Here is a 26,169-nt window from a genome sequence, read left to right as displayed (position 1 = left end):
AATTAGAGTTTCTACACTCTCGCATGTAGCGCACGCTATCCAAAGTATAGTTCGGGGCAATGGGACCAGTACATGCTTAGGGGATGACAATGTCATTGCTTTAGGCTATATGGAGGATCCTACGAATTAATGGTAGACGTACCATACACAAGGTTTTGGCATTTTCACGTCATTCACGTTTGGGCTAAATCCCGGTTTGGGTGAGTCCCCAGTTTAACATCCGTATATATGGGTTTGTTCCTAGTTTGGGCTTGTCCCCAGTTTATTTGGACTTGTCCCCAGTTTGTTGGGCTTGTCCCCAGTTTGTTGGGTTTAATCCCAGTTATTATGATAAGCTATTTGCAGTAGGTATCCTAAGTCTAACTACAAGGATCATGGAAGCATTCACATTTGTTGTAACTTAGGTCTAATCAGACCTTATGGTATGATCTTTACTTATCAATTCACATTTATTCGGATTAAATCTTTATAAATTCATATATGTAAGGATCCAGGATCCTTAATTTGTTTTTACAAGGATAAGTTACCCTTGAAACTTTTCTTAAAACATCCTTAAAACTTTTCTTAAAACTTAATATGAATCTAAACTGTCACAACTATCCTTTCATAACAATAAAACAGTAAGAAAATAGTCAAAAGATTTAAGTTATTATTATTAAAAGACCACCCGGGCTTACCAAAATTCTTAACCCGGATTTCACCATACAAAAGATGGACCATCCACCCGGGTGTTACTAACAGTTTCAAAGTGTAGGAAAGATAAAGGAAAGGGGCATCAAAGGCTTCATCCCTAAAAAAAAGGATCCATCCACCTTTTCTACCCCTCATATTTATCTTAAGTATCACAAATCCTTTACCGTAGTTAACCATTGTCTTAATACAAACAATCAAATATCCATCAAAACACAAACAAATAATAAAAGTGGGCTTGGGTCTTGTCTTCTTAATCCTTCATTGCCCACTTTAGCTGCCTCCTTCTCAGTCGCTGCATCCTTCCCCGCTTCAGCCATCTCAGCCTTTTGACCACCAGCCGCAGTATTCGTGCTTTCACCGGCTTCATCTTTGCCATCACATAACACTGCCAGAGCCTGCTTCCATTTTGCCAAATCCCACGCCGACTTGTCAAAGGAAGGATCATTAGCCTTGATCACAATCTTGATCCTGTCTTGAAGAATAGACTTGGCGGCCTAGATTTTTGATTAGTTGGTAGCCCATGTCACCTCCTCTTGCAGCTGAGCTTCAATTGAGGATGCGTGTTCCTCAGCTTGCTTCTTCTCCATGGTCAGCTTGGAGATAGTCTTGTCCTTAGCAGCAGCCATAGACCTCATTCCAAACAAAGTCTCTTCATACTCCTTGACCATCTTATCATAGTTTCTCTTTGCAGAATCCATGGCCTGTACATTATAGCTAAATAAGTTCAAAAGGATTTTAGATCCACTACAACAAATAAAGAGGATAAAGGATCCTTACAGTGGTTATAAGATACTTTCTAGCCTCAAACGGGTCTTCTGGCCCGGCGGTCTTCTTTCTCTTAGAGGCACCAGACTTGGCGCGAGTTGTTACCGATCGCGGCTCATGGACTGGTGTGGTCTTTGGGGTCTCTTTCTTCACAATAAAACAGTCAATGTCTTCTAGAGAGAACTGAGAAGCGGATTTACCATATTTTTGAGCACGTACAAAGCACAACATAAAGATAAGTCTTCTCTTATTTTCAATTAATATCAAATAATGCTATTTAAATTCTTACTTGACATGTTGCTGATTGATTCTGAAATCAATTCTTGAAAGGCTTCAGTGAACTTGGCTTGAAAGATCCTAACCTCAGGATCCAGCGAAAGGACTTCTTTACTCTCTCTTTTACTCTAGGAAGCTCAGCCAGCAAAGCAAAGTTATCAACTGGAAAACAAAAATAAGATAGTTAGATATAGAATATGTTATTCTTTCCGCGTTAACTAAGGATCCGGGATCCTACCCTTTTCGATCCATCTTTTGGGCAGATCAGACCCACCGGGGATAGAATCCTTTTTTACGAAGAAGAACTGATTTTTCCAAAAAGCACCATTTTAGGTGGCTTTGGAAATGGGAGTTGGTTGATGTGGCTTTGATTTCAAGACAAATTGAATAGAGCCATGGGTGACCAAGGTATAGAGATATGACAGCTCCGATAACCCAAATTCGATACCCCCTTCTTCAACTATTCTCTCAATGGTATGTAGAACTCTCCAAAGAATCGGCATTGCTTGATTGAAGCTAATGCCGGTTAAGGTAAAAATGCTTTGGGTAAAAGATGGAAAGGGATAAGAATAGCCGATTAAATAGGGTTATGCCGAAAAACAAACCCAAGTTTTGGAAACACGATCGCTTCGGACACTGGAGTCAAACGGTCGAAAACTTGTGTCGGCCAGGAATAATGAGCGAAGGTTATTGATCTAAGGGTCAGTAAATTTACAAATTTCCGATGAGGGGTTGGAAAGAAAACCTTGGGGCCGAAGGTCACTAGAGACCGATTGTTCGGAGGAAGACGAGACGTAAATCACAGACATAATAAAAAGAAAATGAAAAGAAATGAGAGGAAAGGATACGTGTTTGTCTCTGAAAATGTGATTATAAATGAATAATGGTGATCGCATATATAGGCGGGAGGCATTAAATCAGGATGGATGATAATTACATCTTACTTATCACATCTAATCTTATTATTTTGCAGGAAATTTGAATATCAAAATGACAGCTGTTATCCACTTACAATCGCCATTTTGGGGGCAATTGTTAGGGCACATATTTTTGTGTTGAGGATATGTTATCCTTATATGGCTTATGGATAATTTATCCTTAAGATATGATCTAGGTCGCTCAGGTTAATGGTATTGTATTTAACAGGTATAACGGCTAAGAGACCAAGTCAGCCCACTAATTCGCTGTCCTAGGTATCTAGCACATGGTAAAAATGGATGCAACGTTCTAGTGGAAGAGTGGCGGATTTTTAGGACGTTTTGTTAGCTTCAATTCTATATATATTAAGCTATATCGGTTTAGGCCAAACACACCACTTGCACTCTCTAGTTCGCGGAGATTATTCTAGCTACACTACTTACACTTAGCAATTATCGTATTCACCGATCTTTAGCTCCACCATTGTAACACTTGTTTTCTATTAATAAAGAGGTGATAGACGATTTGTCATCACCTGGGGTTTTTCCGCCGGCGATCCTTTCATGATCAAGGGCTTTTCCTCGTAACAAATCTCTATGTTCTTGTCCATTTTTGCTACATATTCATCGTTGTTATACAAGCACTATACGTCACTTAAAAAATTTGGTTACATTATCCTTAGTCCGATTTTTGACCAAAACAGATATATATTAGTTTTGGAGGGTAAAAATTGTGAGGATTAACCACAAACCGATACGTGTCTACAGTTATTTTACTTTATAAGAATATGTAGTATGTGTTTGATTTGGATTTGAAGTCTTACTTTGTTCCTATTTAATGTTTGGATGTTTTCATTATGAATAAGAAAGAATTATTATTTTGGGTCATTTTTTCTCTTCTTTTCTTGGATTTTTGGGAGATTAACGGTTTTCTTGAATAAACCGTATCAATTGATACTTTCATTGACAAAGATTTAAAAATGGGAAAAGATAAACAATAAGGTAACCTAATTACAATACAATAAGAAAAGTAAATAAAAGATAAACTTAACTAATATATTAAAGTTAAATAATATTTGATCATATCACTTGATATTTGATCACACTCGCATATGATTTAAGAATCACACTGATTTTCTGTTTCAAAATGTCACATTGATTTTTTCTTGAAATATTCGTTTCAGGGTATGCTGATACTCTCTTAAAGAAAATTTTTATGTAAATAAGTATTGATTTTTATCAAACTTGATTATTAATAAGTGAGACATGTATGATGATGTATCAACTACATATATAATTTTATGTTTATAAATGTTACTTGTTGATTACCAACTAGTAATTGTATCAATATATATATATATATATATATATATATATATATATATATATATATATATATATATATATAATAACAGTTTTGAAAGAAAAAAACATGGGAATGCTTCACAAAATGCACTATAGTGTGAAAATGTCTTTTACATTCCATAATTAAAGATTCACTCAACACTAATTCAAATTACTCAAGTGTGTCTCTTTATGTTTCAGTTTTGACATGTTATTTTAAAATCTTTTCAACGTAAGTTTAAAAGATTTTCGCCTTTAAACTATACTCGCAAAGATCCACGTGAAAGTAAACTCATACGTAGATAGCAGAGAAATCAATTTGAGATCTCGATACATATTATTATTAGGATAGTGTTTGGTATGCAGGAATGCGAGAGAGAATGGAATGAGTTTTTTTGGTCAAAAATTACACAAGGATAATCAAGTAACCAAACTCTCTCGCATAATCACCAACACACGTTTTGCCGTCCAAAACCAACATGTGATATCAATAATCACCAACACACATTCTGCCGTCCAAAACCAACATGTACAACTGACCCTAAGCCGAAGTATATATAACCTTTGACAACTTCGCCTAACATACTAGGCGAAGTTGTCTAACTTCGCTATCCCCCAAGTTTGCTTATTACAACCAGCGAACTTATACATATCACTATTAAAAAAAAAACAAACAATCTAAAACGATTACAGACACATGCAAAACACAAGATATTGAACTACTGACATCATGCACCAATAGACTCCCCCTTGGCAGTAGCTTCATATCTCTATCTTCTTTCTCGTGCCTAGTAATCCCAAAAATCTCGTGCCACTCGTCTTCAAGCATGAACTCCCTGCCTTATACAGACAGAGACCACCTTTTGGTACTTCTTTGCTTCATCCTTCCACACAGGAATATAGAATATATTCTTATCGTTCAGTACCTGCAAGTCAGCTTGAGAAAATTAACCAAGTGCATGGGATCATACACTCTCAGAATCTCCTGCTCGTCCTCATCTTCCATAACGGCTTCAGCAGTCTGGCAGTCGACATACCACCACTTGAGATTCTTTAACACATTTTTAGGCATCATTTTCATTGGCACCTCTTTCAAACACCGAATTGGTTTATACTTCATCACCAACCAAGGCTTGCCATCAGCTCGCGTTCCCCTTTCCTTATCTTCAACTAACTTCCCTTTCTGAGGCTTTAGCAACTCAAACTTCTTCTCTTTTACACTCTCTTTCCACACGATCTTCCCAATTATTCTTGCCATATTGTCACCACTCCTATTAATCAATCCCAATTTAGCTAAGTCTTTCACCTCACACTCAGGCAAGGTGTTCAGTGATCTCAAAGCCTTTTTAAAGTACTGAATCCCATCATAACGCTTAATCACAAACAACTTTAACTGCTTATCATACAGCCAGCAAATAATACCTTTCTTCGACTCAGCATACCCCTTGATGTTGTAACTCTTTTTGAACATTGTCGGCACTGCGGGCTTCTTTGTCTTGAAGAACCACTGAGCACAGCCTTCCTTCCATCTCGGCTGTTCTTCCCATTCAGACTCATCTGACACATCCACATCTTGACTCACATTCACCCTGTCAACATCTGGAATATCATGTTCTACACTATCATCCACAATCTCACCTTCTTCTATCTCACTATCAATCACAATCTGTTCTCCTATCTTTTCAATCTCATCAATAGTTAACACATCATCTGTTAAATCATCATCATCACCCAACACTTCCTCATCATCAACAACAACGACATTCTCACCACCTGATCCACCTGATGTACCAGTTGACTCCCCCTGAGATGTGGAAGTCCCAAGAGTTTGTTCAGTTCTTGGCAACTCACCACCTGCACCTTTCGATGCATTGGGATCATCGTCTCTATCTTGTCTCTTCTTGGTTCTCAACTCGTCGCCCTTGCAGCTCGGCTCCCCCTGAGATGCTAAGAACTCTTTAAGGGCATCAAATAATTTACCGTGTTCAACAAGAAGGGACGACTGTAACTGATTCTCTGCCACAAGTCTCTGGATGGCATGAGTTTGGATGAGATTAATTCTTGACTGTTCAGCAACCACCCGTTCAAGAGCAGCTATCCTCTCAGAATCGGACAAAGAAGCATCAAAATCAAAACGCATGTGTGAGATGTCTTGAGCATAAGGTGGAGGAATTCCCAAACTAACTGGAATATCAGAAGTAGTCTGAAAAGTAACCGCGGGTGGTATTGAAATAGGCAACCCCGCAGTAGCAACCAACGTTGACTCAACAAATCTTGCAATAACCTCCGATGGAGTGACAGTAGGAGGTGGCAAGGAGACTATCTCCGGTGCTATAAATTGAAACATGGTCGGAGGAACACCAAAGGATGACGATGTGGTCACCACGGGAACACTTGAGGTAATCGGTACTGTTACAGTCATAGAAGCAGGAACCATAGTCATACCGGAAACGAGGGTGGAGAAAAACGAACAACCCTCGAACTTTCACCAACTCTTGAACTTTCACCAGCCCGTGCCTTCTTTGACCTTCGTACCAAACGATACAAATCCTCCTCATAATCGGATTCGCTGTCATCCGAATCTTTCTTTCTCTTGCCATGTATTCTTTCTTTTCTGGCAAGAATCTGTTGTGCTTCTACGATATCGTCAGTGGAGGAGTCAGAATCGGTTCTCTCAGAATCCGCCACCGATGTAGCGACCATGGACACATTTACCCCAGACACCTCAGCTACAGAGGCTTGAATTTCAGCAGCTGGATCAACCCGGTCCATGTCAAAGAAACCTTGCCTTCCAAAGGAAACTTCAAGATCAACTTGTTGCTCCGGATCGACAACAGGATCAGTAGGCGGTGCTTGCTGTACCACAGGTGGTGTTTGAACCACAGGAGGTGGTTGAGAAACATTAGCCTGTTGCGGTGCCGGGTCACGAAATTCATCTCCTGGAGGAGCAACATAAGAAGGATTCACCAAATAACCAAACAATGCAGTGTGCCGCGGACGAAGTTATGGTTTGCTACGAGCACTTGATGACTTACATTGCGCAAAATTCTCTTACTCATACTTTCAACATAACGGATAGGACGTCGTTGAGGCAGAGTAGGAGCTACGTGATTCAGAATCATTTGTAGGAATCTCGGTTACATCAAAAATCTTTCCCTAGCGACCGCGAGTCTCTGACGATCAATCTCATAAAACACCATCTGACTAAAGCTATAGGGCTTGTTGTAAGTTAGGGCAGTCATTGCAGATTGCATCGTTGCCCCCATACAGTCTGTACCAGCTTTACGACCAGACATGCACACTATCATCACATGCATCAGAAACCGCCATTGATCTAATAAAAATCCCTTTCTCCGTTGAGTGTCACCTAACGGACCCGAATAACCCCTACGCAGAAACGCACAATCTCTGAATGTAGCCGGAAAGTCTGTTGGATCATTTGTAGTTTCAACCCCGAACTGTAAAGCGACCTTTATCTGATCAGCTGAGAACTGTACCACCTGATTGTTCACTGTAGCGCGCATAACCGGAGGATCAACTCTACAGTCATATTCAACCGTTCGCCAAAAGTCTTCGATATTTGGTAGCGAAATGGGAAGAGTAGTCGTGATGGCGTGAAAAATACGTGTGCGAATGAGAAATGAAATGATCTCATGATAGTCGTCTATACCACTAGCATCCAGATCCAAAGTGATATACATGTTGTGACCCGGAAAGAACTGTCGGTTGTTGTAACCACCTTCGTCATCACTAGCACCACCAGCACCTGCCACAGCAGCCATATCTGCACAACAAACGGTCTAAGTTAGAACATTGACGTAGCAGATCATAACTTCGCCTATTACCATGAGCGAAGTTATTATATCTTTTATGTTTAACTTCGTAGAAACCCAACTTCGCCTGAGTAAACAGATCAGAACACTTAGGTAATATTTTCATGTGTAGGCGAAGTTAGTCATATGGCGAAGTTGAGTACAACTTCGCCTAAACCCTAACTTCGCCTCGTAATCGGCGTATCATGGTGACCCATTTGTGGTTTAGTTTTGCCGATTTGAGGATGAAAACATGAAAGAGTTTATTCGATTGATATCCACAGGACCACATTTGTTACTAAGCACTGTAAAAACAAATTGTTAAACGAGGGTTTAGTGGGTTGCAGCAAGCGAGACCACAAAACGAATCATCGTGACACCGATTATCACCATATAGAACGAATTACGGGTCTCTTGGATCCTGCGAACCTTAATCACGGACAAGAAACAGATTTGAATGAGGGTTGATTAGAATTTATGTCGATTGTATAAGTTCGCCGAGGGTTATGGGTTGAAAATAGTTTGACAAGTTTGACCACCGAATCCCCTCTTATAGTTAGAAGCAACCCCATAGGCGAAGTTGTGTTAACTTCGCCCAAAATTAACTTCGCCTTTTTCAACCAATTAGTCAACTTCGCCTATTAGCTCACCAATTAACTTTGCCTATATTAATTTACAAACAGAACCTTATAAAATTGATCAAAATGCAACACACTTTTAAAATTCTCCGTTAAAGATTTAAACTTTACGATCAAAGAACCAAGTAACCATGTTATATAAATGTAAAACATAAAACGAAATACATGACAGAAAAATTAGTAATAGAATAAACGGGATCAAATTTAGTCTTAACGAGCCAACATGTTTTAGAAAAGATCCGAACAGGAATCATACTGATTAAGTGGCTGTCACTCAGATCCATGTTCAGCGGTATTATGACATAAAGAAGCAGGTTGTAAGCAGGTATAAAACTTAGTATGGTTTTCATCGCTTATGTGATACGGATTAGGTTCAATTAAGCTCAAACTTTAGATGGATATCACATGAGAGATTGTGATGCCTTCTATCTATTCTCAAAGCGTATTTGGCTTTCCCCAAGTCACCCCGAGTTGACTTCGACCCGTAGTGTCTGATTAGTCAATGTGCACACACCTATCTTTAGAGTCTTCTTCCCATTCATTCTCATGCTTGAAATATTCTTTCTTGCCTCTTTCTTGATATTTGAAACAACATAAGCTTCAGAAGGCTTAACAATATACACGTTTTTTTTAAATAAAGACATTAATAGAACTTCAAATTGTAGACAACTGCAAGTCCCAAATCTGGATCACTGCAGGTACTTGACACTCTCTTCGCGGGAATCAGAACACTCACGGGCTCGTGTATGACTGGGTAATGACTTTTCTGTCTATCATTCGGAAAGATGTTATGGAGACATGCACAACTCAGAATGATTCTCCACATTAAATCGAGGAGATTTAGTTTGTATCACTTCTACTTTTACGCACCATAGAAAGCTACAACAACATACAATGATTGTTCTAGAGTCTTTTAGGCCTAATAATTTCACCAGTTAAGCACACAGAATCAGTTTTTCTATCACTTTCCAAGGTTGGATCAATTTTCTTTTAAACATCGTATTGAAACTTCTTACGAAGTTATAGACTTGAAAAATTATATCATCTCCCTAAAAAAATTTAAATCCTATCGCCCCGATCAAGTCAAAGTCTTCAGGTAAACGGCTATCCTGAAGATCCAATGGATCCACTGGACCGACCACATACGAGTATGTGTCCGTATAACTAGGTATGAACGACTATTTTTCAGCGAAAGAATAAAAACCCATCATAAACCGCCCCGGTCACTTGCAGTTATCTGGTTAATGGTTATCCTCATAATCTACAAGTAGAAGTAAGGACCAAACATATCCGAAGATATGTCCTTCAAACTTAAGCAACAGACATAATTTTAAGCGATAGTGATGGTTTTTTTTATAGAAAACAAGGTTACTCGGGATTGATCATCCCATTAAGCTCAATAAGATTTTGAAAACGGGATCGGTCAAACGCTTTAGTAAAAAGATCGGAAAAATTATCCAAGGAATCAACCTTTTCAAGCACAATTAATTTCTTCTCAGCACAATCCCGTATAAAATGATGATGAATGTCAATATGTTTAGTTTTGCTGTGTTTAACGGGATTGTTAGTTACTGAGATTGCAGCAGTGTTATCAATGTAAATAGGAGTTTGAGTGAAATTCAGACCATAGTCGCGCAATTGCTGTTGTATCCATAAAACCTGGGAGCAGCAGTTTGATGCTGCCATGTACTCTGCTTCGCAAGTGGAAATGGCTACTGAGGTTTGCTTCTTGCACTGCCACAACACCAATCTTCCTCCGAGAAACTGACATCCACCGGTTGTTAACTTCCTGTTCTGATTGCAACCTCCATAGTCAGAATCTGTGTAAGCTACCAAATCCAGTTCTCCCCCTTTCGTGTACCACAATCCCAACTTAGGTTTGCCTTTGAGATACCGCACGATTCTCTTCACTCCCTTCATGTGAGATTCCTTCAGGCTTGCCTGAAAACGAGCACAAAGACAAACTGCAAACATAATGTCAGGTCTAGATGCGGTTAGATACATTAAGGAACCTATCATTGCTCAATATTGAGTGGGATCCACATCTTCATCACTGTCAGAATCGGCACCCAGTTTGTGGTTGACGCAGATTGGAGTGTCAAATGGGGTACTATCATCCATCTTGAAGCGTTTGAGCACATCATGGACAAATTTCGTTTGATGAATAAACATGCCATCCTTCTTTTGATCTACCTGCAATCCCAAAAAGAAAGTTAATTCGCCCATGGCGCTCATCTCAAACCTCTTCTTCATGACCACTTCAAATTCCTGACACATAGCGACTTTTGATGCAGCAAAAATGATGTCGTCCACATAAACCTGAATGAGAAGAAACTCTCTCCCTTTTCTCCTGACAAACAGCGTACTATCAATCTTTCCTCTTTCAAACCCATTTTCTAGCAAGTAGTCTGATAGTGTTGCGTATCAGGCACGAGGAGCCTGATGTAACCCATATAAAGCTTTACTCAGTTTGTACACATGATCAGGAAAATCTGGGTCAGGGAAACCCGGAGGTTGTTCAACATACACCACCTCATCGACTTTACCATTAAGAAAGGCACTTTTCGCATCTAACTGGAACACTTTCATCTCTTTGTCTGCAGCAAATGCCAGAAATAATCGAATTGCCTCCAATCTTGCCACAGGAGCAAACACTTCGTTGTAATCGACTCCTTCCTGCTGATTAAACCCTTTCACAACCAATCTTGCCTTGTTGCGTATGATTATCCATTTCTCATCTCTCTTACATTTATAAACCCACTTAGTACCTATAGCATTCACGTCCTGTGGTTTTTCAACTAATTTCCATACTTCCATCTTCTCAAACTATGCTAGATCTTCCTGCATGGCTTCGACCCACGAGCTATCCTTTAGAGCCATTTGATAATTCTTTGGTTCACTCTGGCTGATGAAGCAGGTGTACAAGCATTCATTTATAATACCCGTGTCTTTAATACTTGCGTAAACACATGTGTGTTCATTCAAACTTCTTGTTCGAACACCGTCAGAGGATTACCTATCACGTTCTCCAAAAGGGTGATTTTTGTGAATTCCAGTAGTCTGAACCGGACCGACTTCCAGATTGTTTTCTAAATTTGAAGAGAGTTCATCAGTGTGTGATTGACGTTGAGTGTGAAATGGATTGTAGAATTCTTCTTCAGTAGAGACATCAGGAGTATCAACAGCACTTGACGAGGTTGGTTGACTTTCATCGTATTGCGGACGTTGCACAATATTTTCCTCCTCGTCATACAGAATCTGTGAAGCAATTTTCTCATCAACTTCTGCAAAATCCAAGTAAGGCACATTAAAAGATTTGAATAGTTTATCATAGTCGAAAGCATCAGCAGGTCCCATGCTAGGCCTTGGTGATTTGCAACTCGTAATGTCAGTGTTACAGACCACCTCAACCTTTCTGTTCGATAAATTAAAGACTCTTTTGTTGGGGGTCTCAACAACATATCCGACTAAAATACCTTCGTCGGCTTTCTCACCAAATTTAGAGTTAGTCTTTAATATCGAACATGGGGACCCGAAAGGTTCGAGACCATTCAAGTTTGGCTTTCTACCATGCATAAGTTCATAACAAGTTTTATTTAATCTTTTAACAGTTAAAACACGATTAAGGATATAACAGGCTGTGGCAACAACCTCAGCCCATAACACCACGGGAAGTTTAGCATCTGCCGGCATGGTTCTGGCTCCTTCGATTAGCTTCTATTCTTCCTCTCAGCTACTCCATTTTGTTGCGGAGTATACGGGGCGCTGTACTGATGTTCTATCTCTTTCTGTAAGCAGAACATCTCCATCTGATAGTTCTTGAACTTTGTACCATTATCACTCCTGATGTACTTAACCTTTCTCCCAACAATATTTTCAACCTTGGTCATCAAGTTAATTACCAACTGAACTGTCTCATCTTTTGCCTTCAGAAAATATACCCAAGAGTATCGAGAGTAATCATCGGTTACAACCAAGCAGTATGACGTTCCACCTAGACTCTTTACATTCACAGGACCAAAGAGATCCATGTGAAGTAGGTCTAGGGTGCTGACAATTGAGTTAACCTTCTTGGAGTGATGAGGCTTTTTGTGTTGCTTTCCTTTCTTGCACGACAAGCATTGATCTTCAAAGTCAAAATTCTTCAAGGGAACCCCAAGTACCAGCCCATTCTTGACAATGTAATTCATTTTGCGAAGATGTATATGTCCCATTCTTCGATGCCACAACTCTGACTCAAACTCAGTTGCCTTTGACAGAAGACATGACTCTTCTGTTGTCATCTCAGTTGACCTCATATCCATTACATACGTGTTCTTTTCTCTTGAAGCTCTCATCACAACCCAGGCCTCTGGTATCTTGAAACCAGGATAAAGAACGATTGCCTCATTTTTAGTAAAATGCACCGTGTATTCTTTGTCACAAATCTGAGATACACTCAACAAGTTATGCTTCAACTCTTCCACAAAATTCACCTTCTCTAAGTTTATTCTTCCCTTCGTCACAGTTCCAATACCACTGATTCTTCCTCCACTCTCTCCAGCGAAACTAACCCTTCCTCCTTGAACAGATTTCCAGTCACGTAACAATTTCTTGTTACCAGTCATGTGCCGGGAACAACCACTGTCAACAACCCACATATTGTTTACAGCCCTGTTTGACTGTTCCTGCACAATTAATGAAATAGATTAAAATCTGGGGACCCAAGACCTACTGGTCTTGGGTCGATTAAATCTGTTGTCCGGCATCCAGTACTTTGGTTGCCCAAAGTCAGTTTAAGGATGGTTTCTGTAAGTTCTGAACGGAAACCTTCTAGAGGATTGGCTTTTAGGCCATCCAAACCTTCGTGAATTAACTGAATTATAATTGTTGGTTTGGTAGTTTACTGGGAAAAAACAAGACTGATTTCTTTGAAATCTTGGATTAGTCCAATGACTGAAATTTGGTGTGTTCACATTCTTACCAGCATCATAATTAGTATTCGTTTTACTCTCAGTTTTCGGAGGCCTCATACCTCTAAATTTTCTCTGTTTTAGAGGACAATCAGCAACAAGGTGTCCTACTTTATTGCATCTGAAATAACTTCTGTTTTGAACTTTCGTCTCAACAGTTGTTGCAGATTTCGAGGTTGCGTTACTACCTGTTTGTCTAACATACGGTGGGATGAACGGATTTAGGGAAGATTTCTTTTCATCAGGCTTATATTCCTCCCCACGTTTTAGTAACACAACCTCTTCTTTTATCTCACCCAATTCGGATGACTTGTCCGAATTTGATGAGACAGAGCTAGGGACAGAAATCGCAACATTAGAACTTGACTTACTCATTTTGCTCTTATTAACTTCAGTTTCTTTAGTAGAAACTTTGATTGGAACTGTATGACTAATCTCAACATTCGCAGATTGCTGATCATTAGGATCATAAGTATAGTTATTGTTGTATGGTGGTGGAACTTCAGAGAATCCAATTCCCCCTTTGTTAACCGGGGGGGAACGTTGAACACTGATTATGTGATCTAACATATTAGAAGAATTTCTAAATTGTTCAATTTTTCTATTCAGTTCCACCACTTTTACCTGGTAATCAGTTATCTGTTTATCTCTTTCAACAATTAGTTTGGTCTTTTCTTCTAAAACTTCATAACTGAGATCAATTACATGTATTTTTTCAGCTAGAGTGGCTTTAAGACTTCTGATATCCTTTTCACTTGTTTTTATTTTTACCGAGTAACTGTTTTCTCTAGTTTTAGTATAGTGATGATCTTCTTTTAAGGTTTTAAATTGTGTGTCCAAACTAACAAACTGATCAGTTACTGTTTTCAATTGTTCAGGTTTTCACATTGTTCACAATGAAGTTCGAAACTTACCTCAGAGAGCTGATCGTTCACTTCTGCCATGTATGCTTGATCTTCTCCCGTCTCCCTCTCACTTCCTCCAGTTTCAATGTTTACCAGATTTGCCTGTTCGAACATCTCCTCAACTTTTATATTCCAGTTGTATCGACCGTTCTGTTGAGATACCATAGCCTTATTTTCACTACCACCCCCATTCTGTTGTGCAGGCCTGGTCTGACTTCGTTCGACTCTCTCATTTTGTACATTCCTTAGCAAAGTGACCATTTTGTTGACAGTTGTAACATCGAACTTTTAATTTATCAAACCCTGGTCTTTCTCCAACGAACTTTTCTACCCGTTTTCTTCATGAATCTCTTTACCCTTTTTATTATCATAGCCATCTGCCACTGCAGGTCCATCTCAATCATCAGCATCGATCTGATCATAGTCTTCATCCAAAGTTGCAGGGTCGACTATTTTACCTTTGATGTAGTTCTCATAAGATGCAATAAAGGATGCATAGAGAGCAAACTGCTGTTCAGCTGATTTAACACTCATGGGCATCTGTGAGTAGTTGTGGCTTGAGGTTTTGAAGGATTACTACCTCCAGCTACGAGACATACCTCACCATCCATATTGAGAATCACGTGACCATCTTGAGTTGAGTTTGATCCTCCCTTTGAGTAGTAGCAGTGGATTCTGATTTTGAACTTGTGCTTGGAGTGACTTTCGCACCATACATTCCCGGATCCTGAACCTGATCAGTTGGTGTCTCCTTCCGAACCATGTTAAGTTCAAAATTTCGTAACTTATTGACCACTGTTTCCAAATCAATCTTGGCAAAGTCTTTATCTTCTCTCATCAGAACAGTGTATATTTCCCATTTCGGTGGGAGAGCATCAAGAAGTTTCTCTACTACCTCTTCTTCTTTGTATTCAATGGAGTAATTATTTAGTTCGGTCTTCAATGATAATATCGTGTGATAATATCATCAAGTGATTCGTTTTTCAGATACTTGAATATGGAGAATTGAGTCTTTAGCAGCTTTGTCTTGGAGGTACGTATCCCAACATTACCTTCATATCTATTTTCTAGCGCTTCCCATAGTTCTCTAGTAGTTTTGTATTTTTTGAAAGTATGGAGAATATCTTGTGGAAGTGCCATTGTTATAGCTGCATGTGCTTTACTCTCTGCCACATACATTTTCTTTTCATCCTCTTCCATCTTACTGTACTTTTTAATCTGTTCATGACCTTCAAACAAGGACGTTGGTGGAATGTAATCGTCTTGAATGCAAACCCACATCTTAGAGTCTTGATACTTCACATACTGTTCAAAACGATCTTTCCATGAAACGAACTCAGTACCCTTAAGCAGTTTTGGAGCTTTAGTTACTAAACCTGCTTCAACCTCCATCTTTACCAGTTCTGTGATGTTTATTGAAGTCATAGTTGAAAGAAACAAGACTCAAAATTACAAAATAAAAATATACTTTTTGTGAACAGTGAGCAGATAGCGAAGTTGTTACAACTTCGCTTGAAGCTTAACTTCGCTGAACACTCAACCTCGCTGCTTCCTATCTTCACCTCTTATTAACTTCGCTTCACGGTAACTTCGCTTAAACCCTATAAGTTCGCTTAAACCCTACGTAAGTTGACGGCAACTTCTCTTGATGAACACGAGGTTCTGCAGGTTTTAGTTGGGTGTATTGCGAGGTATGCGAAGGTGTTTTGGGGTATACTTGATGGTGGAAGATGGGCAAGACACAAAAACTAGGTATTTCAACGTAAACTCGTTCCGCGAATAGTCGAACGGAACGATCTTAACACCCGTGTGATAATCCCAAACCACACAATCACGAGCAAATGCTCTTATACCAATTGTAGGTTCCCTGCCGGATCTACACAGGAGTATCTCGTAACACGAGGGTGCGGAATCCCCACGTAATACGATACGAGTGTAAGATAAGCAATACGTTGAATCGGTAAAGTATGACACACGGAACAATACTAATAAACTCGATTATATTGCAAAGCTTCAACACGTGATATCAATAATCACCAACACACGTTCTACCGTCCAAAACCAACATGTACAACTGACCCTAAGCCGAAGTATATATAACCTTTGACAACTTCGCCTAACATACTAGGCGAAGTTGTCTAACTTCGCTATCCCCCAAGTTCGCTTAATACAACAAGCAAACTTATACATATCACTATTCAAAACAAAACAAACAATCTAAAACGATTACAGACACATGCAAAACACAAGATATTGAACCACTGACATCATGCACCAACAGAATCAGTGGTGGACAATGCTACCACATCTTGTTTTGAGCTCTTCCAAGAGACTGCCCCACCATTCAGAACTAAAACATATCCCGATTGTGATCGAGAATCATCTCGATCAGTTTGTAAACTCACATCCGTGTAACCCTTTACGAGTTCCTCCTTACCAGAGCCATATATTAGAAACATCTCCTTAGTACTTCTAAGGTATTTCAATATACTTTTAACCACCATCCAATGGCTACTTCCCGGATTTTATTGATTTCTATTTGTCATGCTCAAAGCGCATAACACATCCGGTCTAGGACATATCATAGCATACATGATGAATCCTATAGCCGAAGCATATGGGATTCCTTTTATTTTCTCTTGCTCATCCTTTGAGCTAGGACATTGAGATGCGCTCAATATCGTTCCTCTTTGAATAGGTGCTAAACCTTTCTTAGAGTTCTCCATCTTAGACCTTTTCAAGATTTTATCGATGTATGCACTTTGGTTTAAACCTATCAACCGCCTTCATCTATCCCTATAGATCTTTATTTCAAAAATATAGGCGGCTTCGCCAAGATCTTTGATGGAAAAACAACTCCCAAACCAGGCTTTTACACATTCTATGGTTGGAATGTCATTTCCAAACAATAGTATGTCATCAACATACAATACTAAGAAACTAATGATGCTCCCACTAGCTTTCTTATACACACAAGCCTCATCAGCATTTTTGATGAATCCAAATCTCTTGACCTCTTCATCAAAACGGTGATTCCAACTCCTAGATGCTTGTTTAAATCCATAGATTGATTTCTTTAACTTGCATACTTTATTAGGATGTTGTGGATCAACAAAACCTTCGAGCTGAACCATATAGACATCTTCTTCAAGATGCCCATTTAGGAAGGCAATTTTGACATCCATTTGACAAATCTCATAGTCATAATACGTGGCTATGGAAAATAATATCCTAATTGACTTTAGCATTACCACATGCGAAAAGGTCTCATCATAATGAACCCCTTGAGTTTAAGTAAAACCTTTTGCTACAAGTCTTGCTTTATAAGTATCCAAGTTTCCATGCATGTCAATTTTCTTCTTGACAACCCACTTACTTCCAACTGGTTTGGAGTTAAGAAGTGGTACAACCAAATCCCAAACTTGGTTGTCATGCATGGATTGTATCTCAACGTTCATAGCTTCAAGCCATTTTTCACAATCGGTTTGTGATATTGCATCATGGTATGTGGTGGGTTCATTCGAATCTACCACATAACATTCATCCATGAAAAATCCATATCTTTCGGGTGGATTACTAATTCTACCAGATTTTCAAATGTTTTATGTGTCTTGATCAACCATTTGATCATTCTCAACAACTTATTGTTGAGTGCTAGTATCAACCAAACGTGTATCGGTTTGTGGTTCTCGATCCACCTTGAGTTCCACCATTCTACTAGTTCCTTCCATAAGGAACTTAGTTTCCAAGAACTCGGCCTTTCGAGCAATTAACACCTTTTACTCGGTTGGGTTGTAGAAATAATATCCCATAGAGTCTTTGGGATATCCTACAAAGATACACTTAGTGGTTCGGCTTTCAAGTTTGTTTTGGGTGTTGTGTTTGACATAAGCCTCACAACCCCAAACCTTTAAATATGATAATAATGGAACCCTTCCATGCCTTATTTCAAAAGGTGTCTTATCCACTTTCTTGGTTGGTGCCATATTTAGGATACAGGCCGCGAAGAGCAATGTGAAACCCCAAAATGATAGAGGCAATGTGCTTCTAGCCATCATAGATCGAATCATATCCAATAGAGTTTGATTCCTCCTTTCGAACACACCATTATGTTGTGGTAATCTGGGTGGAGTGAGTTGTGAGATGATTCCATAACTCCTAAGATTATCTTGAAAAGCATAACTAGGTATTCACCTCATCTATTCGAACGAAATACTTTGATGGTTTTATTGAGTTGATTTTCTACTTCATTTTGGAAGACTTTGAACATTTCAAAAGCTTCATCTTTGTGTATTAACAAGTACACATACCCATAACGACTATAATCATCGATAAAGGTAACGAAGTATCTTTCACCATTCATTGTCATTGCCTTAAAAGGACCACATACATCCGAATGTATGATACCTAATAAGTCTTTTTCCCTTTCGTTAGTTCCACTAAAGGGTTCCTTGGTCATCTTTCCTTGTAAATAGAATTCACACTAATCAAATGAATCATCGTTTGATACCAAAAGACCATTCTTTTGAAGTGTATGTATGCGATCCTTGTTTATGTCACTAAGGCGGCAATGCCAAAGATAAGTCTTACTCAAATCCACTTTGAGTTTCTTGGTGCTTAATTGGTACAACGTGTTATCATGAACTAATTCATAAATGCCATTAAACGACACTGCTTTAAAATAAAAGACATCACTCATGAAAACACAAATACCGTTGTCTACAAACTTCAAATCATAACAATATTGTCTTAAACGAGAAGCGGAGATAATGTTCCTAGTCAAACTAGGAGCATACAAAATGATTTTCAAAACAACTTTAAAACCATTTGAAAGCTTCAAAATGTAGTCTCCTTGGGCTTCGACATCAACTTTTTCTCCATTGACCATGAAGAGACTTGTATCTCCTTTCTTGAAATGTATATTTCCTTTGAACTCTTGCAACAAATTGCAAATATGAGTTCCACATCCGGTATCCAATACCCATGTGTTAGAATAAATAACATTAAGATCAATATGGATCATGAAAGTTGTACCCGAGGTTTGCCCTGCATCCCTCTTGTCTTTCAACTCTTTGAGATAGGTTGGACAATCCCTTTTCCAGTGTCCTATCTCAGTACCACAATCAAAGCACGGGTCGTCTAAGCTAGCCTTTAGCTTCTTTTCCTTTGGTTTGGTGGTTTCGCTTTAGCCTTCCCTTTTAACCTACCCTTGATGTTTCCCTTACCTTTGGCAACCTTTGCCCTAGGTTCCGGGTGATGCCTCTTCATTGATTGCATTTCTTTCATATGACATGCATGAAGAGCCTGAACCCTTTCGGAGCCTTCCACCCTAGCTTGAGTAAGTAATATATCCTTTAGTTGGGTTATCATGTCATATGCCCCATGATTTTCAAAATCCTTTTGAATTTCGGGAATCATAGTTCTAGAGAAAATAAGGTCTTTAGGGAAAGGTTAGGAATAGTTAGCATATCAGAGAAAATAAAAGAAGGGAGATTGAGATGGTTTGGGCATGTGAAGAGGAGACCAACAACAACGCCAGTTAGAGTAGTGGAAACCTTCATTGTGGAAGGAAAGAGGAGTAGAGTCAGGCCTAAATTGACTTGGGATGAGAGAATTAGACATAACTTGACAGAGTTGCACCTCTCTGAGGACATGGTCCAGGGTAGAGATTCGTGGAGACGTAGGATTAAGGTTAGCGACTTTCTAGGGGAAGGTACCTAGTTAGCTTAGCTTTGAATTTAGGGTCTAGTTTGGCTAGATTGACTCCTTGTTGTTTATGTATATTTTTTTGTTTGATGCTGTCTTTTGATTATTATGCCCAAATCTTATTGGTTACAGATTCCTTGCTATTTTGGTAGTTTGCTATTCTATGTATTGCTAAGTGTCTTTGCTTGTAGGATGTATGTTTACTCTGTTTACCTGTATGTAGATTTATGAGCCGGGGGTCTCTCTGGAAGCAGCCTCTCTATTCTCACGGATAGAGGAAAGACTTGCCCACATCCCACCCTCCCCTGACCCTACCGATAGCGTGCTATGCGGTGGGATATACAGGGGTTGATTGATTGATTGATATAGTTCCCAACATGAGGCAAGAAACTTGCACCGAATCCTTGGTGTATTTCAACCAATCATTATAGGCATTCAAGTCGTCAACGTTTGGTTCATAGGGAATAGGATCGTCCAATATGTAGGATTTCTTTTATTGTTTGAGAACAATTCTCAAATTTCGATACCAATCCATAAAATTGTTATAGTTAAGACGATCCTTATCAAGTTTAGCTCTTAGTGATAGGTTATGCTCGAGTGGGATAATTACGTTAGGTGGATTATTGATTGCGGCCATCTACATAATTTAACAAAGCTCAATTTTAGTATTTTCGATATCATTTAATAATTTTAATCATTAATACCCTTTATGTCTCCAAGACAATTAATGATTGAAATCTAGTTACCAACATTACATTCACATAGTAGTTAGGTGACCTTTATCCTACTATTGATTTAACAAGGTAGTTAACGTTTGATGATTGCAACCCTTTGCAACTTCTAGTTTTATGGGATCGGTTAAACATCATATGTTTAGTTGACATGTTTAATCCCATCAAAACCTTTGTACGCCATGCTTCGGTGACCCTATTCACATGGTTTCCAAATCAAGTCGTCCTACTTACACATGTGTGAATTTTCACATACAAGTGGTTAGGTGACCTTTATCTCACAAATATGGCAAACCCACCTCAAACTCACAAGTTTCCTCCAATGTGGTTAGGTGAACTTTATCCCACATCGAGTTCCCAAGTGATTCGAGTGTTGTATAAAAGGATGGTGTTAAACTTGTTTTAAAAGGGATTTAAGTTTTCTAAATTCTAGATTGGAAAACTATTTATGTACCTTCCATTTGCATCCATTCAAATGTATGGTACTTTGTTTGAAAACCAATTTTCAAAATTCCTTTTAATAAAACCCATTTTATTGTGAAATCATTAACCTTTAAAAAAACCAATTTTATTACCTAATGAATTCTAAGGAACCAATTTTATGCAAGTTGTTGATATTAAGTTTGTTAATTATCCTTATCCAAATAAGATACAACTAAATATAAATCAACCATGCAAGCATAAATAAACAACCACAAGTTCATAACCATAGCCACGTAATCTTGGCCACACTTGTTGACCGAAACAAGTGTGCCAAAAGTCTCTCCTAAGGGACAAAGTGAACAAAGACATGTGTCGGTGAACTCCCACTTGATCCCGCATCCAAATGCCTCGAGTGACCACTTTGTGTTGTGACCTCTCCACTTTATTTGGGCTTCCTTTTGGGCCCAACTTCAGCTCCTTACTTCCATGGGCCTCCAAGTTTGGGCTTTGGTCATTGGGCTAGAATCCCATCTTGGACTATGAGGTCCATTAAGGCCCAAAACCAAAACCCTAACTTTGTATGCATCTTCTTTTACAAAAAATATATCTTAATACATTTTTCTTTAGCAAAAGAAATACAACTAATCTACTTATTATTAAAAACCAATATGAATAAATAAATAGATTACTAACCCAAATAAATGAGTATTACAACCATATAGAATAATCAAATGAATAATAACACAAACATTCATCCAAACACAAGGCCATGGTAATGAACATCCAATACACATCCAAATATACAAGTATTCCAAGTCTAAACGGGTCCCCTTTTTAACCTCAAACTTTCGGCAAAGGATAAGAAAACCAAAAGTTTCGGGTTTTGTCCAACCAAAACAACCAATCATCCAAATGACTTACTTCTTCAAGATTATCACATGCATGTAAAGTATAATCTTGAAAACCCAAGGGGTAACCAAAAACCTAAAAAATTTCGGCCATATGGTGAACCACACCATAAAACCCGAAAAAGTTTTAGACCTATTGAAGCATGTAACCGTATAAGCGGCTCTTGATTCCATTGTTGGGTTTTAACAAGATTATCAAAGTCATATAAACCCATTTATATGAAAAACGCAGCGGATTAATTAGTTTTAAATCTTCTTATTTAGATTAATATAAAACCGATTTTTTATATATAAACCCAAGCCCCGGATCCATATACGAAATTACATGCTTACCAATATAAGCAACCATATGGTGTTTACGTAATATACCTTCAAGACTCCAAAAAATGAAGGATATGATGATTTGAATGGCTAGTCTTTAAGGAGAGAAGAGCCTCAAGATTGTGTACCCCCAAGCATCCAACAAACACCCTCTCTTGCTAGGATTTGATAACACTTGCACAAGAAAACTCTTCCTTGTGTTCTTCTTCTTCTTTGGCCGAAATCCAAGAGAGAGAGAGAGAGAGGAGAGTTTTTAATATTGCATGTAATCTTAGTGGTTATGTTTTTGTTGTGTTCCAAGAAAATATAAAGAGGGATAATTTCAAAACAAATGGGTGGGAAGTTTCCCCCATAAATGGCTGGCCCTACCAGCCCATTTATTATATTTTCTAGTAATACACTAATACTCCATGTACTAGTCACATGACTAATATTCCATGTACTAGTCGCTGGTCTATTATAACTTTGTGACATATAACACTTTTAACATGTCATAAGTTTCATGCAATATATCATAACCGTTATCATATACATACTCCCCCGTCCCATTATAAGTGTCCATGTTTGAAAAACACAAAGTTTAAGGTGGATTGAATGATTACTTTTTTTCTTACCAAATGACAATAATTCCCTTGAAAAGTGGGTCCAAAAATATTGTTTATTAACGTTAGTTGTGTGTGTTTAAGAGTAAACTTGGAAATTGGATAATAAATTTTGAAAGTGGACACTTGTAATGGGTCAAATAAAAAAGGAAATGTGGACACTTATAGTGGGACGGAGGGAGTATTATTTAACCAACTTAAATAATATCATAAGATAATCTCTCTAAATAAATTATCCATGTAATTCATTGATTCCTCAAGTGCAAATATTTAGAAACCCATTTTCTAAATATCATAAGTGTTAGTATTTATTTGTTAGATCATATCTAAGATAAATATCATGGTGTTTGTCTAGCTTGTTATTGGGTATGACCCAACTTGGATCATAACGCACTAGCCACATCAATTATAATATGTATCTTGGGCAGACCGAGTCCAACAATATGATCCTGGGCAGGATCCACGATACCTATCTGTTAGTACTTGGTTTTCCATGTCGGTCTCTGTTTAACGTATTTTGGCATTAGAATAATGTATATGGGTATTTTGGTAAATATTGTAAAGTTATATTCGCTAATGTAAGCCCATTCGTTAGAATGGCTAATAATGAATGAGCTCAGCGTGTTAACCGTCCTCATTCGTTAGGGGATGTTAACGAATGAGGGTAACGGATGTGGTCAATCGTTATGTTAATGAATGATGCTTAATGTATTGATAGCAAATGAGGCTCATTTGTTAGGGAGTGTCTAACGAATGAGCTCATCGTCTATATATACCCTGTAAGTTTTATTCTAATTAAGAATGCTGATTATTATCCAATTCCATCTTGTTACTCTGCAAACATATCTGAAAGAGTAACGTTCTAATGACGTGTAGGATCGATATGGTGATGTAAACAATATCTACTCTTCTAAGTTAAGTGCGGAATCCATAACGAAGTGAAATTACACAAGTATCCTTTTAATCTTCTTATATTAATATCACAGTCTGAGTACAAACAACTTTGACAAAATCTTAGTACAAGTACTATTGATCACTAACTACTATAGTAATAAGCACATAAGTCTAACTATTTATAGACTTTGAAAACATATGCAGTAGATATGACTTATCCGACGCATAACATATACGCCGTATAAGCACATATGTGTTGCATATTAATTAAGCGGTATAAAACATTACAAAATACATTCCGACTGTTTCTAATACATACAAGACCCTAGCGATAGACATTTATGCTCTAACAAAGTCCCCCTTGGATATTCCTAGGTCTTGATTCTTCAAAAACTTCAAATTTTATCTACTCTTTGAATATTATCTAAATGACTTCGATATCTTTCTAAGCCTTTGTTGCCCTTAGCCACCTAAATATCCAGTCTGTTGACTTTGATCAGGCTTTGGAGAACCATCACCAATTTCCGATGTAGTCTTGACATTACCCCAGCCACCTGAAGATTCAGTCTGTTGATGACCTTGTTCAGATTTTATATAAATATGGTGATTAAAAATATTCAAAGGATCACCATCATTGTATCCTATTGGATTCATGATTCTTTTGACAAATTGCATTATAGGCTCAATCATACAATCATCAGGAGATTAATCAAGACATGGTCTTGATTGTATACTTTTCATCCTTTCCTTTTAAATCCTTGAATTGTCATAAGCTTTGCTAACATCCTCGTCTTTTTTCTAAATCATCCTCATCCACCTCACAAATATTCATCATCTACGCACAAACTAATATTTACACAATAAGCATCTGTTGACTAAACCACGCACTCATATACAAACATATTTTATTAATCTGCTCATTTTTTACTTTTATTTAACTAAGTCAAACCTAATAATATTCAAATCTCAATTTGAGTCACTGTTTTACATGAAATAATTATAGATTAATAATTTTAATCCACTTATTAGGACTTTTGAAAAATCAATATGAATAAGATTAGACACAGTTTGATTAACCTAAAAACCACAACACACTCTACTGTTATACAACCTCAGATGAAGTATCAACACAAACTAATATGTAGATTAATCAGCAACATACCTTTTAATCGATTTTAAGATGCAACAATCAACCTTTAATCTTGATTTAGTAACATATTCTAACAAGTTGATAGCACCGAGAACAAGAAAATATGTAAATTGATTATACTAAAAAGATAAGACTCATATTTAAAGTCCACCTGCTCATTACTACTGTTAGTTTATCGAGGCATGTGTAACAATAATCACATTGATATATGTGATAACTTCCAGTTCTTCGTATAAGTTTCCAACGTATAAGACATATATACAACATATAAGTCAATTATGACTTATTCGGCGCATTCCACATGAACCATTTAAAAAAATCAATTTGGATTAAAAACGAGTTTTAATCATGATCAAAATCCAACATTATGTACTACAAATGCCGATTAAACTATTTTGTTTCCCATTTGACTTTTAAACCGATTTGACCAACAACGACATGTTAGGGTCTTCTGAAATAAGGAAATCAAACTGAGTTCAACGATTCACAAAATTAACCCTAGTATAACAACTTATTAGACTCATCAATATCATAAAAAAGTGTAAACATTAAAAACCCCTTGATTTGACAGAGAATTCAGTTAAATGGATATCTGTCAATTCCATCAAGTCATTGTTCGTTATTCAAATCAAAAAATCAGTACAAAATTATACCTTGAATAGTTAACTCAGTGAGTAAATCACCAGGCAAACTCAATTTTGACCTAATAATGCCTCATATTATGAAAATCAAACGAGAGAAGTTTGCACCTTCTAAGACACAAATTGAACGGATATGACTTATCCGACGTATAAGACGAGTCTTTATTGAATCAGATATCCGCTGCATAAATAATCATATAGTATAGTGTATAAGCTTTATGCATATGCGTTGTATATGTAAAAACATATCCGACGTATATTTTAAAACATATATGGTGCTAAAAAAACAAACATTCACATCCATGTGTCTAACTAAGTCCAAATTAATGACCATAGTTAAACATGAATAACTTAAATTAAGCCTACTTTTATGAAAATAACTATTGTTTAACAAGTCCAATTTAATGACCTTGTATAAACAACTATCATTTTAGCCTTTTGAAACATATAAATTTGAGAAACAAAAGCTCAGTTCACCATTTAAAGTCTTT

At 37.7% G+C, this 26,169-nt stretch overlaps 1 protein-coding gene across 1 annotated transcript in view; it reads right to left on the bottom strand.

The window, feature by feature from the left end:
* Positions 1-4,636: 4,636 nt before the first annotated feature.
* The window catches only part of LOC143557729 (uncharacterized), a 72,208-nt gene continuing 50,675 nt past the window's right edge, over positions 4,637-26,169 (bottom strand). Inside the window, exons 5-7 of the mRNA XM_077046734.1 lie at positions 6,711-6,851; positions 4,922-6,198; positions 4,637-4,831 (exon numbers count right to left, since the gene is read on the bottom strand). Of these exons, the coding sequence (XP_076902849.1) occupies positions 4,654-4,831; positions 4,922-6,198; positions 6,711-6,851 (1,596 nt within the window). The 3' untranslated portion in view covers positions 4,637-4,653. The remainder of the gene's footprint in view (positions 4,832-4,921; positions 6,199-6,710; positions 6,852-26,169) is intronic.

The sequence above is a fragment of the Bidens hawaiensis genome, unplaced genomic scaffold, assembly GCF_021521415.1.
Source record: "Bidens hawaiensis isolate Kalapana, Puna unplaced genomic scaffold, B.hawaiensis_p1.1 tig00019093_1, whole genome shotgun sequence".
NCBI lineage: Eukaryota > Viridiplantae > Streptophyta > Magnoliopsida > Asterales > Asteraceae > Bidens > Bidens hawaiensis.
The sequence above is the reverse complement of the archived record's forward strand: the minus strand, read 5'-3'. Positions and strand labels throughout refer to the sequence as shown.